The sequence below is a fragment of the Ammodytes marinus genome (genome assembly GCF_949987685.1).
Source record: "Ammodytes marinus genome assembly, chromosome: 20".
NCBI classification, from domain to species: Eukaryota; Metazoa; Chordata; class Actinopteri; order Uranoscopiformes; family Ammodytidae; genus Ammodytes; species Ammodytes marinus.
The window spans coordinates 7,134,106-7,151,313 of NC_137224.1; the positions used below are offsets into that span (position 1 = coordinate 7,134,106).

The 17,208-nt window shown below is 41.1% G+C and overlaps 1 protein-coding gene across 1 annotated transcript in view; it reads right to left on the bottom strand.

The window, feature by feature from the left end:
* dock1 (dedicator of cytokinesis 1) overlaps positions 1-17,208 on the bottom strand; it is a 172,877-nt gene that overhangs the window by 116,348 nt on the left and 39,321 nt on the right. Inside the window, exons 18-25 of the mRNA XM_080049354.1 lie at positions 16,894-17,077; positions 12,461-12,558; positions 10,622-10,711; positions 9,285-9,385; positions 9,045-9,173; positions 6,992-7,100; positions 4,097-4,167; positions 576-682 (exon numbers count right to left, since the gene is read on the bottom strand). Of these exons, the coding sequence (XP_079905480.1) occupies positions 576-682; positions 4,097-4,167; positions 6,992-7,100; positions 9,045-9,173; positions 9,285-9,385; positions 10,622-10,711; positions 12,461-12,558; positions 16,894-17,077 (889 nt within the window). The remainder of the gene's footprint in view (positions 1-575; positions 683-4,096; positions 4,168-6,991; positions 7,101-9,044; positions 9,174-9,284; positions 9,386-10,621; positions 10,712-12,460; positions 12,559-16,893; positions 17,078-17,208) is intronic.

The following is a 17,208-nucleotide window of genomic DNA, read 5'->3' on the forward strand; positions in this document are numbered from 1 at the left end:
TTGAATTTAATTTACCACCACAGAACAGTGTATGTGCGTGCCTGTGTTTGTGTGTGTGTTTGTGAGTGTGTGTGTGCAGCTGTCTTCTACGAGGAACTTTTTATGTGTAATGTTTATGAAACGGTCAAATGTTTCCTCTGATGATCACCAGTAACAGCAAAAGGAACCATCTGCGAAAATAAAGCTATATCTATGTAGTTATTAATATATTAATGCCTTTGCACGGGTCCGATTTTATACAGTGTTACACTGAAATCTGTGACCCATCAGAATCAGGGTAGATTGGAATACTGATATCCTGCTGCAGACAAGTCCAGGCGATTGAAGCAGTGGGGATGCTTAATTCTGTTAGATAACAAGAGGGCTTTGCAGTTTCCACTATTCCTCACCAATGACCTTTACTGTGGGTTCACGCAGTACTGCCGAGGGGAGGCAGGTGGTGTGTGTGATTGCCTATATTACCGTGAGGGAAGGTGCATGCACTGAAGAAAACGGCAAGGTGTGTGCGTGTGTGTTTGCGTGCGTGCGTGTGTGTGTGTGTGTGCGTGTGTGTGTGTGTCTGTGTGTGCTCTCACCGTGATGAGTAAAGAGATCGCTGTGGACAATGTCAATCAGACAGTCCAGCTTCTGTTTCACCAGGCGACCCTGAGGAACCTTTTGGATGAACTCGGTGAACAGCTTACTACGGAAACAGAGGGAGGAAAAAAAAAGGTCAGACTGATCAGGCATCTTGGGCTGGTTGAATGCTTCCCATCGCGAGCATTCATCCAAGATCCTACACACCAACATTAGCTACTTTAAAGGAATACTTCATCCATACGGAACCAGCGTTCTATCATTATAAAATAACTATTATAATATAATGAATGAGGTTTTCCTTCCCTCGGTCTTCCCTTAGTCTTCCCTTTGCCCAGCTGTCCTGTTAATCCTTACCCTTACTGTGATGTCACAAGAAGGAAACTGTAGGGTTAGACAGTGAGACCATAAAACACTCTTTCTGCCATTTCTCAGGCTAAGATGATCCGATTTCATTTTTTTTGCACATTTATACTAAATAGGATCTCTGAGTTCAATACACCTTCATATTCCAACCGGTGAAGTAGGCCTTTAAGGATATTCTGGCCTGGGTTAGGGGAAATGACAATATATAGCAATGACAATGTGACAATAGGAGATTTGTTAACTGACCCGGAGTAGCTGACCTAGGATGAACTCTTGAGAACAGGATGGTGAATGATTTACGGTTCTACAGTGATCTGTATTTGTGTGATATAGTGTCTTCATTTATTGATATTTTATTGCTTATTTAACCTAAACCAGGCTTTTTTTCTATCCGTTTCTTAGATGTATAAAAGGGTGTTCTGACTGAATCCAGAGAACATACTCTATCACACTATTTATTGCTGTAATATACATTTATAGATAACATAAGCTTGGAGGTTTATTACTGGCTTTGCAAAAAGTAATTTCACAAAATTCATCTCCCGTGCCAGGTCACTTACTGGAACTGTTCTTAAGCTTTTAGCCGTATCTCGTAGCATTCATCGGTTCATCTTCATTTTGTCTGCTTCTTGTTCTGGCTAATTAACTTATTATCTTATAGATGAAAATGGGCTGAGCAATGCAGGACGTTTGGTAGGTTTCCAAACTTCATACACTTAAATTCACAATAATATACGTTGCCCAACAAGTTCAACTGATCTGTCCGTTGACTCAGGAAAATTTCAAGCAAGCACAGTCCGTACATACAGAAATAAGAGTCTAATAATCAGGCCAAATGAGTCAAAACAACTGTGTGACCTTTAATAGATTCTTAGTGTTTTATCATCTAGTTCTATACAACCTTGTTTGCTAATGCACACTATGACTATTCTACTAAAGATTTTTTTGGAACGGTGACTCATTTTCTTGAAATAACCAGCATATACTGTAGCTCAGCTGGACCAAACTATGAGCATTCAACAGTATAAGAAAAAAGAAAAAAAAAACAGCATTCATGCACACACATAACGCAGACAGTTTTCTCCTCAAAGATGCTGCCAGATGCTCGTTAGGCTGGCTAAGCTAAGACTATAGGAGGAGAGTAAAAAGGCTTCTGGCTGTTGATGTAACACCCCCATCCTTAAGGCTTCAATTCAGTGGCCTCCAGCTCAGCCAGGTTTCGGCGGTAACAAACAGGAACAGCTGATGCCACCTCTGGTCAGGCCTGTGATTTATGAACGGGTGAATGGTTCATAAGGACCACAGCTTTCAGAATTAAAAAGATAAAATCAAAAGCTTTCTATCATGTCCTTTGCTTTTAAACTGCAGAAAAAAGATGGCAGAGCATGTGGCATTGCACTCGTTATGTTGTCTGGCCAATTTTTTCACTGGACTGAAATAAAATCCATCTTTCAAAACAGGGAGCTTTAACATAAATGCTATATAATGATTAACTTCATTGGAACTGTCAACCAAGAACAGGTGTGACCAAATAACTCCAATGAATCAACATTTCTGGAAAGGAATTCACACTTTCTGTCCAACCTTACACATGTGCCAGTTTTAGTGTTTAGCTGCATTTCACCATATAGCGGGAGAACATATGGTTTCCTGGAGAACATATGGGATGTTGTCAGTCAATTATCTTTAACGAGCAAAAAAAGGCCTCATCATGAATGACGAGCACTTTGATTTAATTGAAATGATATAGAATCAGTTTCACGGAGAAAGAAGTGGATGGAAGGAGTAATTCACTTCAGCAGTTTAAAATTGTAACGATAGAAATAAAAAATATGATAATCTGTTGAGTTGAGTCATTTGGCTGGTTGACCAATAAGCCAAAGTAGGTATGGGCGACATGATGGTGAATTCAATTGAGAAGGAAGGTAGGAAAAAAACACTAAAGAAATCTTGCATTGTAGGTAGAATAAAAGACTTTCTTCCACCTTTCGGAAGAAATTCACCCCCATTCACTGTAGCTGTGAAAGTGGTGGAGTGGAGTGGAGTGAAGTGAAGGCCACAAGAAGGGATTGACAGCCCTGTTTGGCCCAGAACCTGCTGCTCAAATGGCAGCAGGCCCAGGTGCTGGACTTGGGCAAATAGAAAATGTCTCCTTGGCTGAGTGCTTGCGAATAAACCGGCAAAGCACATTTCAAGTTCTGAAAACACCCACATGTACAAGCACTACCTGTGCCAGTCTTTGAACTTTCAGTTTGAAAGACTGTTACGCATGGTGAAATACTTGATGAAATAACGTGCAACCATCCGGGGTTTCATCTCCCAAATTTGATTAAGCCGAGGTAGACAGATCCTGTCAGTATGTAGTCTAATCGTTTTTTTGATTAATTTAGTGACTAGACGGTGGTACAACCTCAATCATCAAATATACACACTTTATCTGGTGTAAATAGTGCTTCTTTTGTTGTTGCTTTTGAATGAAGGTTTATTCATTTCTGTTCAAGTGTTAACGTTTTAAGTACGACAGTGACATCAGCATGTAATACTTCAGAAGTATTTCATTATTAGGACGAGCATTAAGCTATTGCAGATGACATTCACGGTAGACGCTGACATGGACACTTGAGTTGATCAGTCAGTGGGTTTCCAAGGCAACCCGAGCGTGTTTAACCAGTTGCCATCACAGTACGGCTGCTGAATGTTCAGTTGTTGAATACAAACAGCTGGGAGGTAGATGGAGAGCCAGACAAAAAAAAGGAAAAAAAATGCTGCAATCATCTTGTTAGTAAACTACATTAAAAATGTTTTTTTTTTTTTTTTCAAGCTGACATTTTCGAAAAACAAAAACAAATTGAGATCTCTCCGTTCATTCATCAGCAAGGGGACATTTCAGTCCAACTTGAACATTTTTAATGAGCTCCTGTGGTGCTCTCTGGTGTTTGCGAAAAACTGACAGAAAGATGCTAATTACAGTCAGGTCCTACCAGAAGACAAGGAAAGCACAGTAAGGTTTCCAAAGGTGTGTGATCTGCTGTGGTGACAACTTTTCCTCTACCGGAGGTTGAATAGATTTTCATCCAATTATAATTGTGGACAGGAGGTGACACTGTAACAACAATAAGAAGATAAAATGATGGAAGTGATCATGAGAAATTACCTTAATTCTTTTGGATCAAAGACCTGCTTCACATCGTTGACAATTGTGGGAATGTACTTCAGTGCAGCACCCTTAAAACCAGAGAAATAAAAAGTTAAATGATCATCTTCAGCTCTTAGTTATTTACTTCAGTCATTGATTGACATTTAGTAAACAGAACTGTATCTGAATATCTCATTTTAATTGATCCAGTCTACCTGAGAGCAGTGGATGATGTTAAATAAATATAAAAGGGACCAAAGAAATAGCTCTATGTAATGCTAACTTGATAGGATTCAGCCACAAGCCATCTGCATTTGCCAAACGACACAAGAATGATGTAATCACATATGTACACACAGTGGTTTCTGATTACAGAACCATCCATTAATAATGGGGCAGGATTAACAGAGCTGACACTTCCCTTTTTGACTGACTGCAGCTAAATGCCAGCCAAGGTAGATGGGAGTGTTTGTACAGCATCTGTTCAAATTAGCAGCAGTGCCAGTCCGTCTCATAGGGGTTGATTGGCCATACAGATGTAGCACATTGGACGGCAACAATCCATTGTTTGGTATTGTGAAAGATAATTAGCGATGTTCAAATGAGGTAGTTAAAAGAGAAAAACACTTTGTTACGGACTTTAGATAAACATAATGATGTGTAAAAAAAATGTAAACTAAAAATTCTGATCTAATCCTGCCTATTTATCTTTCTGCATATTTCTGAACATCTCTGCCAACAGGGCTAAAATGAATTCAGAGGAATACTACAGTATTTGTTACCTTGACTTTAATCTATTCTCATCTCAATGGAGATTTTTGACACTTTAATATGCGTAGCTCGACAACTTCCCTTCTCTCAGCAGACAGAAAAAGAGTTAGGGGAAACTGAAGCCTGATTTTTCAAAAGTTGCTGGTGCCACTTCAGTTTCTTAAACGGCATCCCTTCACCCCTTGAAGAAAACATTTTAACATAATGTCTTTTTTCCACTTTGTTTTCAGCAACACCTAAACTCCCACACAGGTTTGCAGTGGTGCATTGTGGGAAGTGTCACTTCCAAGTCTAAATGGAGTTGTGTCTCCTGCCTCATGGTCACCAAGCAGAAGAAATCCCGGATTCCTCGCTCTCATGCCTGTTCTTCAAGATCAGTTTTTAATTTACTGACAGTGAAGCTAATATCTCAACCAATTACACAGCAGCTGACTCCTAATTGACTCCTGAGCTTCTCTTCTGGCTGAGCGTGCACAGGGATCTACTGTAGGTGTGCCGAGGTTGCATGAGTGTTACTGGACAAAATGACACAAAAAATAAATAGAAAAAATACCTGTGTGTTTGTTTCAAATTTGGACTGAGATTAGGGGGTTTAGTAGCCTGGCATTCCCAGACCTGCCACTAGGCGCTGGCAAATTAAATTTGCTGCGCGTGTTGGTCTGGAGACGCTCCGTTGAAGCTTATCAAGACTACCAGAAATCTGGTATAACGTTTCAATTGGTTCTATCTAATATGGGCGCGCCAGAGCCCTTTATATGGTGCTCTGGGGAGGACGTAACCGGATGACGACAGTGACGTGCATGCGACGTCGAAGCTGTGATAGTAAACATCAAAGATGGCTGCGGATATGTTGTGTGAGTTTGAGACTGCTTTGGCCTCGACCCTTAACGAATTGGAAGACGGGACTCATAGCTTTCACTAGCAAGTAAGTGGAATGTTCTGTTTTGCCGACCGACAACGGCAAACGTTTAATTGAACAGTTTAACAGCTGTTCGCTAAACGAACGGGGCTTACGTCACTTGTGCATCGCTCTGATTGGTTGTAGTGCTATCCAACTGCGTGCAGTGGCATTTGAAATGCACGAGTAGGAGCCGCCCCTAGAGTTGGAAATTACTATTGATCGTCGCCAGACCCTCTATCGTTCAAGATATCAGGGTCAGGATTTCCAGGCTAGGGGTTTAGGACAATGTCATGAAAACACACAGATGGAGCATTACGGTGAAATAAATACCTTAAGAAGCAGCTAAAGAGCAGAAGGCCAAAGGAACCCCCAGACCACAGGACGGGCGAGGTCAGAGGGAAACAGAGAGAGAGAGAGGAAAAACACAAACACTCATAGAGACAACAGAAGCAACACAGAACGAACATAGATAAGTGGGTTAGGGCTGCACAAACAAGCCTCAACATTTCAGCTCAAAATTAGTCTATTCTAAGCATATAACAATGTATTCAGATGCTACAGACTATACAGTAGAATATAGTGTACTGTATTTTTTTCAACATTTTCATTCAGTTCAGTTTTTGTACCAGTGCAAACTTCCCTGTTTGTTGTCCAATTTAAATTATGGCATATATGATCAAATAATATATAAACAAGACTAAGAATGTGGCAAAGCATCCAATGCATTTTTTTTTACTAAACTAATGATGATATCATGTGTAAATGTGAGCTTCAGAGGTGCTTGTAGATGGATGCTGGTACCGTCAGAAAGGACCACGCCCAAAAAGTTGAACTATTACTTCAAGTACCTATGTGCTATACCCTTAAATAAACATACTTTTATTTCATGTGCAGCCCTAACAACACTGAAAATAAATGAGAATAAAGATCAGGAAAATTTGCACAAAGAGACATGACAAAGAAGAAGAAAAACAAATACTGTAGGACATAGACCTAGACATATCACCATCAATGATCGGAAGCAACCCTAATACCAATGTATCATAAGATGCTGTATCATTAGTTTAGATCTAACAAGACACATGCATCTTCAGTTACAGAGCATGTCATCCAAAGCAAATCAAAGCAGATTTATTTACAGTTCCCACAGCAGCAGCGATTTACTATTCACTATGCACGTAGCAGCAGACATGGTTTGGCACCGAGGTTTGAGCGATAGCGCGCAGTTGGACTCAACCTACCTTCACCATGCCAGTGTTCTCTGAATTACTGTTCATCATGTCATTAAAGGACGTGAAAAGGTCCCTCAAGGACTCCATGAAGTCGGCCTCTCCTTTGTTCTCGTAGAGCCTGCGAGGAGATAAAGTAGAGAATTACATTGGCACGCGATCACAAAAGCCCTGTTGTTTGTTTCATCCGTGTGTGTGTGTGTGCCCGAACCATGGATATGACAAGGGTTTGACGATTCCCTGTTAAATCATTAAAAAAAACAGGCAGCCCAATGGCCCATGTGTGTGTGTTATCAATGCAAATATTATTGGATCAGAACCACAGACGTCGCTCTTTGTTGCCAGCAGGATTTGCATTTACAACAACATGACAAGACCCTGAAGCACCTGGCCCTGCTGGCATGCGGGAACAAAAAGAAAAATCGTTAAAATTAATGATGTATGCTAATAACTCTCCTGAAATACCATGATACAGGAAAATAAAGCAAATGCCATGGTAAGGGTTCAGTGACCGTATTTTCTAATCGGACTGGGACTTTAGTATAACTAATGTCTCCTCTGCTAGTTTAGGTTTTGCCCCAGCGACTGTAGCGACTAAAAGCTATTCATCACAGAACAATTGCAGAAAACACTTCCAATTTGTGAGTAAACAAAAAGCTGTGATTCTCTATACACCCACAACAATGCAAATGCGACTGCATCCCACTTGCGGAGCCAATAAATCTCCACAAATTGGGTATCAAGTGTAAATGAGCCAAGTTGAGCTTGCTGCATAGCAATTAAGTGCGTCAACCACTGAGATAAAAAAAAGAAAAAGAAAATCCGGATTTGTAAGGGGGAAATTTAAATGGTTTGTAAACACACACTGAAGCACAGGGAAGCGGGTCATAGAAGGGTGACGTGTTTAGATTGCTCCGACAACAGCATCAGATTTATCTGGGCTTTCTTCCAGAGATGTGGCTTTTTGCTGTGCCACAATCTTTCAAAGGGCTGTGCGGGTATTACATGGTCCAGGATATAGTCACTGTCGAGGGGTTTACAGAAATCATGGGATTAGAGGCATCCCGTCTGAGGGCTCCCACAACAACAATTACCTAAAGCTGCTTCTCACCTGTAGCACCAAGGAGCAAGAGTGAGCTGCCACACCGGCCTCAAGTCACAGTGGGGAAAAGTGTGCGATTAATGTGTCTCCTCTGCAGATGCAAAGAAAATGTTCCAAAGGGAGAAAATGAAAAGCTTAACACACACTGGTGTAGCCTGTTTGCGCCTTCTAGTCAGAGCCACGTGAAAGGACTTGGACTAATGCATCTTTTCAGTTTAGAAGAGTTTCAAACTGTGAGTCTATCTCTCTGACTCTGGCAACCAACCAAGAGAAGTGCTTCAACAACAACAAAACAAAGACAGCGGGTCAACTTTAGGGCTTTGAGGCTGTTTTGGGTTGCCTTGCTAAAAGAATCCACTTGGCACACACTGTGAACTAACATGGACAGCTCTATAAAGTGATAGTGAAGTGAAGTTGCTTCAGTCTAATGTGTGAGGTAAAGGACTGGGCGTCCTCTAGACGTGGGACAAGAAACCAATCAAACGCCAGCACATTCAATTAGACCGGGATCATACATCAAGCCCCACAAGACGCCAACAGCTTCATTCCATGGCTCTACAACATTATCATACATTACACATCCCCAGCAGTCAATTATAAATACATTCATAGGAATTCACACTATTCACTTTTACCGCTTTACAGCAGTGGTGTGCTGTGGGGATGTACGGTTACTCTCAAAAATTTGGAATGGCCTGCCAGAAGAAAAGCTTGGTTGGGTTACAGTCAGATAATGGAGGGGACTATTCTGTATTGAATAATGGTGTCTCATGCTTTTAGGTTGGAGAGGCGTCTTTACAAATTGATGTATAGATGCAGAACGAAATGCTTAACGATGGTATACCAGACTGTGTCCTAAACCTATGAGCAACAGTGAAAAAAATAATAATACGACCTTGGTTTAAACAAAATAAATAATGTAAACACAAGCAATACATCATCAAAACATTTATCAGGACGTACTGGTTGAAGAGGACTCTGGAGCGGACAATAAACTTGAAGATGTACTCAAGGGCCTTCATGGCCTTGAGCAGCTGTTCTGTCAGCTTCTCAGCATTGTCCACGTAGTTCTTCAGAACTTTGGTCAGCTTCCTGCAAAGAAAATCATACAGTCAGTCTGACTCATATGCTAATCACAAAACTTAATATAATGTGTTATTAAATGTTGTTGGATTATTCGTACTGAGAGTACATTGAACTCACGTGTATGCCAGCGTCGCACTGAAATGTTTTCGAATGTAGGTCTCCAGAACAGGGTTAAAGTGCTGGAACTTTCTGTCGGCTATAAGCCCGATTATGAAGACCTGTCAGAGAACAGAGACAGTCATTTATATGTCTCATAATGGAAAAGTGTGATAAAAATGTCTGTCTTACTCAATATGCTGAAATAGATTGGGGAAATTAAACAAGATTGCATTCAAGCAGAAAGCCATTTTCTCTCAATTCTCCAGCCTGCAGATAATCTAGGACACAAAAAAAATAAAAAATCCAACTCCTTTCTCTGAAACTGAAAACTGTTCTTTTGAGGTTGTAACCCATAATGGTAGACGATTGCATTCTGGATAGGATGCTGCTGGATGCTTTGTCGACTCATTGGATACAAATACTTGATATAAACATCACAAAGTTATGTAATAGAAATTGCAGGAGGCTAATTTCATTTTGCCTTCTGCCTGCTCTATCCATTTCAGGGAAATTAGACCTTTAATGTCAGACAAACAACATTAGTGAAATGCTACCCAAGCACAACAAATTCATGCAGATCAGTGCAGCAGAGATGCCACATAAGATGCCTGCACTTCCATCTGTGACTGATGAGCCCAGGTCCTATTTATGAACAATAGCTTGTGTCAGCTACAATAACATGTGCATCGCAGCCTTATAGTAATTTAGACAGTGACACATTTTCTATTGTTTTGGCTCTGTAATCTACAGTAGCACATGGGTTGTAAAATGAGATGGTGACTGAGGTTTCGGTACTGACTTTGGTGTTTGAGAGAGTTCACATCCACACTGGATAAAAGTATGCAATCATAACTATTTTATAACCAAAAATATTTCTCTATCATCTTTATTGCTCTCCCACAGATCAGTCTGGCCTTTCTCTAATATTTGTGGGGAGGAGCCCAGCCCCATCTGTTAGTAGAAGGCAGCCATTGATTGGTTCTTGTAGTTGTCAATCTAGCCTCCAGTCAGACTGGACCCTCCCCACTTTCCGTCAGTTAGTGGAAGGCAGCCCCTGATTGTTTTTTGTAGTCGTTGACGTCAACATGGATTGACGAATAAGCTGGTGAGATCAGGCTGGTCTCACATACAGTAGTTGTATGTACATGATGTCCAAATACTTGTTGAGTGCACAGCCGTGTGGCCTTAACAGATGCAGACAGGCGTCCTAGTTGAGGCATCCCCCCCCCCCACCCCCACCGTATGAAAGATCTAACAGCATAATCTATTCACATGTGAGCCACACACATGTCTGAGTGTGTATTCAAAGTGACAGGACCCTCTGCTGGTATGAATCCTGCTTCTGTGCTGCTTACCAAGGCGTCAAACACCAGAGTATCAAACGTGTCACTGTCAGAGTTCTCCATCATGATGTTGAAGAGAGCGTCCAGGGTGTCTTGCAGAAACTGGAATGACAAGATGTGCAACAGCCTGTTACAGCGGGTCCACCAATAAACTGTGACATTCAACAAACATGGACACACAAGGTCTCTGTCTCAATGCAATAATGGCAAATCTGCTAATGAGGTCTTTCAAATCAAACTGAGTCAAATGGACAATCAACAGGGCCTAATCATATATTTTTTTTAAAAAGATGGACATTTTTCATCTATCTGGCGACATTAGAGTGATAAGTGACATCAGGCCTGGGTGAATGTACACGTTTTATCATGTCAAGAGGAACAAGACATAAAGGGATAAACTACAATATAACAGTCGAAGCATTTGAGTGGCATGTTTACATTATGTTAACAAAATGGGCGAGCCGATAACCCTTTACTGCTGTTAACATGAGCCAATATACTATGAAGACTGTAATAATTCCCCCCCCCCCTCCCCCCGTCAACCGTACCTCAGGAAACACTAACTATATACACACACTTCATCTCTGGGGAAACGTGTTCCATTTGCTCAGCCAAATCAGGGGCAATGTGAAAACAGATGTAAGAATCGCAAACAAAAAAGGTATCAACGCCGTGCCAGGTCTGTCATCTCAAGATGGATACGTCGTTATGTTCTCAATGAGAAACAAACGCAGTCTGCAGCACAATACAGAGTTTATCACAATGCAATCACACATGCGGCCAGACTCGAGTATTTGCCAGAAATCAAATTAGGGAGCTGGGGGGAAAAGAAGGGATATTATAATAGAAACACGACTGTAAAGCCTAAAAAAAGCTGCTTGGATTTATCTATGATAGGATTCACAAGTAAAGGCCTATAATAAAGAATACCCTATTGATAGATAGACTGTCTATCCGATTGCCAAGATGAGGGAATGTTATGTAACTGCACACCGACAGTCTCGGAGCACTTTGGCGAGATGGAGTGCTAATGTGGTGGTGATAATAATCCCACCCCTGTGGTTTCAATGAACTGGTCCAGCTGTGGTTGACACATATATCTGGTCCCGATCAAAAAACTGTCTGGGTGAGAAGGATCTCCTCCTTTGATACGCAGCAATCTACCAGACCTCCTCCAACCAGCTCATGCTAAAAAAAAACATTCTCAGGAGAGTGAGTTATTCATTTGCCCCATGCTGAGCACTTAAAGAGCCTGCCTTTACTTCTGACAGCAGGTCATCTCCTCCCCTTCTGTACGCTGTGTGTGGTGCTACTGTATGTATTACCTCCTTCGCTGTAGACATCAGTCTGCCCCAGGGCAGCTGTGGCTACTATGGTAGCTTACCACCACCAGTATGACGTGTATGAATGGAACCTGGAACCCTGTAAAGCGCCTTGAGTCCCTAGGGAATAAGGCGCTATATAAATCCAATCCATTTCTTATTAGACATAAATAGTAAAAAATTAAATAAAGAATAAAAAAAACCTGTTCACTCTGACAGGCAGTGAAATCATTTGTGAAATTGCTGCCAAGAAGTTGTAACTTATATATATTTAGGATTGTGACTGCATTGTTCATGACACCAGCTGTTGAGATTTTTTATTTTTTGCTAATCTGTATCCAGGCTAAAGGCTGTGGTGGTTCATTTTCAAGGATACGCACATTTAAAAAAAAAGGAAAGTAAGTCCAGTTAATTAGTTTGTGCCTCAGCTTTAAATGCACAAGGGGGATGTGTGTGACTCAGCATGAAAACAAGGACAAGAGACAATGATAGTCAGCAATTGTGCAGAGACGACTTTGGCCCCACTGACCTTGACGACTTCGCCACCGTCCACCTTCATCAGCTGACGGAGGTTCTGCTGCAGCAGGCTGGTGTTGGAGCGCCACTTCAGCAGGCCAAGGAGATCCACTGAAAAAAAGAAAGAAAAAAAAAAGTCATTACCACAAAGTACAGTTAGGTTCATCCTCCCAATGACAATGCAGTGTTGGGGTCAGTCGTTTGTTCCCACAACGTTTTTCCCACACACTTGGTTAATTTCCCAAATACAGAGTTAGTCATTCTATTAGATCTCTCATTTTAATCGTGGGAAATGAATTCAGTCACAAGAGGATGAGTCATCATGATGTGATTAATTATGCTCACAGGAGCACATGTTCAAGCCACCAGATTATCAAATTGGGAGCTATCGGAAAAAAAAAAATCACTCAATTTCGGATCATTTAAAGACATAAAAGGTGTGTGAGAAATAACAGAGAGTTTAGAAGGCCGAACTCACAAAATGTTAACATCAAGAAGAGTTCTCTACTCTGCCTGTGAGTCAGCTAAGAAACAAGATAACACAAGATAACCAAGGGGATGTCATCAGGATTATCTGCTGTTGAGCCTGGGCATTACACAGCCACCTCTACTGCAGGTATATTTGACTTTTTCTTTTTCTGTAATCAACCAACTTTATAAAAGTGCAATACTAACATCTCCAGCAAATTTCTGAATCAGTCCGGAGTAGCGCCATTACTCATGATTCATTTAAATCTGCTTAATCCGCTGGTTGTTTTCCTGATTTATAATATGAAATATGGTCAGATATAATAAAATGTCAGAAAACATGTGTTAAAAAAACAACAACTTTGCCCTTGGCCGCTCCCTCTCTCTGTTCGCCATGCCTGATTGGCTGTGGGGGAGTCAATCAGGTGTGGCGACACAGTGATGGATGCCCATCATCTGCAAACCTGACAACCTATCCCAGATCAGTCAAAAGACCATGTCCAAATGACCAGGGAACACCTTCCCAAGGGGATATATATTTTAAAAAATTGAAGGTTTAGCACCTCAGGGAGACAAATGGAATTAAATGAAAATAAATCATCCGGCAGCATGGTCCCACTGGGCCACTGTTGTAAGAGGTCACACTGGCTAGCACATGTCACAGTGAGGTAAGGTGGGGGGACGGGAGGGGTCTGGTTTGCCTGGGAGATACAAGAAAATCGCTGAGAGCCTTCAAAGAAAAACTTGTGGGAGAAGCCACGTTTAAAAGCCACGACGTTGGCACACGGAGAGTGATGGAATATTAATTCTAGTTAAATAGATTACATTGTCACTGCACCAATGAAATGCAAAATACTTCACATTACCATTTGAATGCTGTTTACAGCACATCTTGCCTGACAAGAGCACTTGTGTTAGCTCTCAAAACAAGCAAATACACAGTCTTAATAGCTTGTTCCTTCTTTAATAGTTACAACCTTGTATTTGTTTTTGCATTTAAAAAGCGCAGGCCTCTTCAACAGTGATGTAACAGCAGAAATGCAATCAGTATGACCTCCCTATGCTCTCCTTAACACACTTTTTTCATAAACAAATATTTTCTCCTTCCAGCCAAGGACAAGATGTTAATACATCTTTCAGCAGGCCATGTCATTTAAGACCCCTGCTTCTCCTCGGGCCTCTGTTTAGTTATGTTCCACACCGCAACTACCCAGGGAGGAGCCAGCAGCCATTTCACACCATTGTCCCAGTGCTGGGAGGATGTAGTGTTGAAGTTACAATTATTTGCCTATACTAGGAACACTGTTGGAGGGTGGCAAGGTGTCTGACATTGTTAATGATGAGAAACCACAATAAAAGGAACATTTTAAAAACCTATTGAGAAATTGCACAGGAAGATAGAAGGGTGAGTGAGATGTTTCAGTGGAGGTTTTAAAGAGCTTCTAGGTTTTTAAAAAAAAAAGACAGACCGGGGCACACACAGAGATAGATTTTCTCTGCCTTGCTATATTAAAAAAAAAATCCTAGAGCTTTGGTGTGGGATGACATATCCTTGAGGGACATGCAAAAACACACGCACAAAAAACTCTGTTTAACCATAGTGTGTGCAGTGACTAGGCACTCTTATCCCAGAGCATATTGGTGCCTTGAAAATCACCCCTAACAAGGTGCAAGGTAAATACCGGGACTGATTGGTCTCACCATGGACACACAGTGCTGCCCATCTCTCTCACACAAGGGAAAGGGGAAAGCGTGGACAGGAAAGCAAAGGTGGACAAATAGGGAGAGAGAATGTTGCTGATTGAATTTTTCTTGTACGTTTAAACACTGTACATCTAGAGTTTTAACAGTTAAAACTACTAGCATTACTTTTCTATCCAGGGCAATCGGTGTGGGCAGGTTTTGCTTCTGTAACTGAGGCTGCTCATTCGCTGCCATCCCCACCCACTGAGCAGAGTAGCAACTGTATTCTAATGACAACTTATACCATCGACTGAATTTATAAACCATCAAAGGGAGCATTAATGTTAACAACATGAAGCCTTACGCCCTTCCTTCACACAATATACACATAAGCCCTTTGACAGACAACATTTTTCTGGGGTCCACAGCCCTCATTACCGAGGCCCTTTTGGACATTTATTGCGCATGTTATTTAGGGAGAACAACAGCAAATCATTTTCTTTTTCTCCCAAGTAGGTCCTTTGGATGAGCGGCAAACATTTACCGCGATGTCACATATTAGTTTGGGAGAGGGTAAAGGAGGTGACTACTGAATAAAGCCATTTTGAGTTGAAAAATCCTGTTGCTTTCAAAATGTTATTTTACTTGCAATTCTAAAAAAGGGATATTTCCAGAAGGATTATACTGTATCATATTTATTATATTTAGAACATTGAAACAAGTTTTGTATTGCTTCTGTTCGTAGGCATATGAATGGGATTATTTAGTGAGGCCTCAAACACATTGATTTGAGTCAACAGTTAACTCCAAGCCTTTCCTTTTCCCTCTGCCCTTGGCTGGCTATTTATAATTATCGTTGCGTTACCATGAATAAAAACAACGAGGACATGACAGAATCCCTATTCAAACAGGGTGTTGCTTTCGGGGAAGTGAAACAATTTCTATTCCAGTCAAAAGCTAAGCCTGCAGTCACACTTCATTCTCACCCTCTGTCATGATGCGGCTAAAAGATGCTGAGAGGAATGAGGAGGCTTTCATTTAGGCTCTAATTAAAAGGGTGAGTCAGTCCTCCATGTTTGAAAAAAACTAAAACATAGCCCAATGCACCAAGCACAGGAAGAAAGCAAAGCAGACGTTTAGGACGCTTCCGTTTAGAGAAACAGTGATATCAGAGGTAGAAGCCTTTCACCGGTCACACACTGTAGACCAGCTTCTCACACACTCCACACCGACACAACCACAGTGTTTCCACTGCAGAAACACCAGCACATCCAAGAAGCTTTACGGTAATGTGTTGTTGGGATTTTGAAAACATGTTTAAAGTAAAGAAAAACACTGCCAGATAATTATTGTTGTGTTACCATGAAATAAAAACAACAAGGACATGACGCAATCCCCTATTTAAAACAGGGTGTTGCTTTTGGGGAAGTGAAACAAGTTCTATTCCAGTCAAAAGTTAGCCTGCAGTAACATTTCATTAGCACCCCTGCTTTCATGTGAGAGCCAAAAGATGCTGAGAGGAAAGAGGAAGCTTTCATTTAGGCTCTAATTAAAATGGTGCGTCAGTCATCGAGAAAGCAAAACAAACGTTTAGGATGGTTCTGTTTAGAGAAACAGTGATATCAGAGCTAGAAGCGTTGTACCCGTCGCACACACAATAGACCAGTTTTTCACACACTCCACACCGACACAACCACAGTGTTTCGACCGCTCTTTTCACACAAATGTGACAGTGAGGCTGTCCATGAGCAAATAAACAGGTTATATCAGCACATGTCTAGGTGTGTGTGTGTGTGTGTCGTTTTTAAATTGTACAGATTTGGTGTACATGTTCAATAGGATACAGTGTCACATTGAACAAACAACGATATAAATGAAAAAATAAGAAATTGACTAAAATAATTTGATTTAACCCTGCTGGCAGACCCAACAAACTACTACATCTATGAAAAAACTTTAAAGAATTTGGATGTATCAATGTAAACGGTTGGTGCCATGCGGAAAAGCTGTATCAAAAGTACTAAAGAAAATAGAGGTAACATCCCAACACATTGTTGGATCAATCAGCATACTTCACACACAGTTTACATCATGCATTCTTCAGATTTTGAAGATGGTGATCTAGGGTTACTCATAAAAACTTATTCACGTGAAGTCTCCCAGATATGTTTAAATGCATTTCCTTAAAAAGCATCATTCAAGCTTCAGAAAAGGGAGATTTCGTAGAGAAAAAAAGATTCAAACCAGAATAGGAAAAAGTGTACAAAAGTGATATAAGCATAGAAGCAGTGTTACCGTTCTGTGTAAGCTTGGTGGAGCAGACCAGGGTGGCGATCTGGAAGGAGTCCTTGCTGATGGTGCAGTTGCCCAGGTTCTGGGTGTTTTTCCCGGTGGTGGAATAGCCCTTCTCCTCAAACTCCAGCTTGGTGGCAGGTAGGTTCAGGTACAGCGACAAGTCCTCCAGCTTCTTTGCCTCTGCCTGGTTTTTTCCCCCCCAACGATAACACTCGTCAGAAAATGTACAATTTAAAAAGAAGTTTAGGCAGCTCATTAATTCCCGGCAAAAATTGAATCGGTAGCTGCTTTTTATGTTGTAATGAAGTGTCTGTT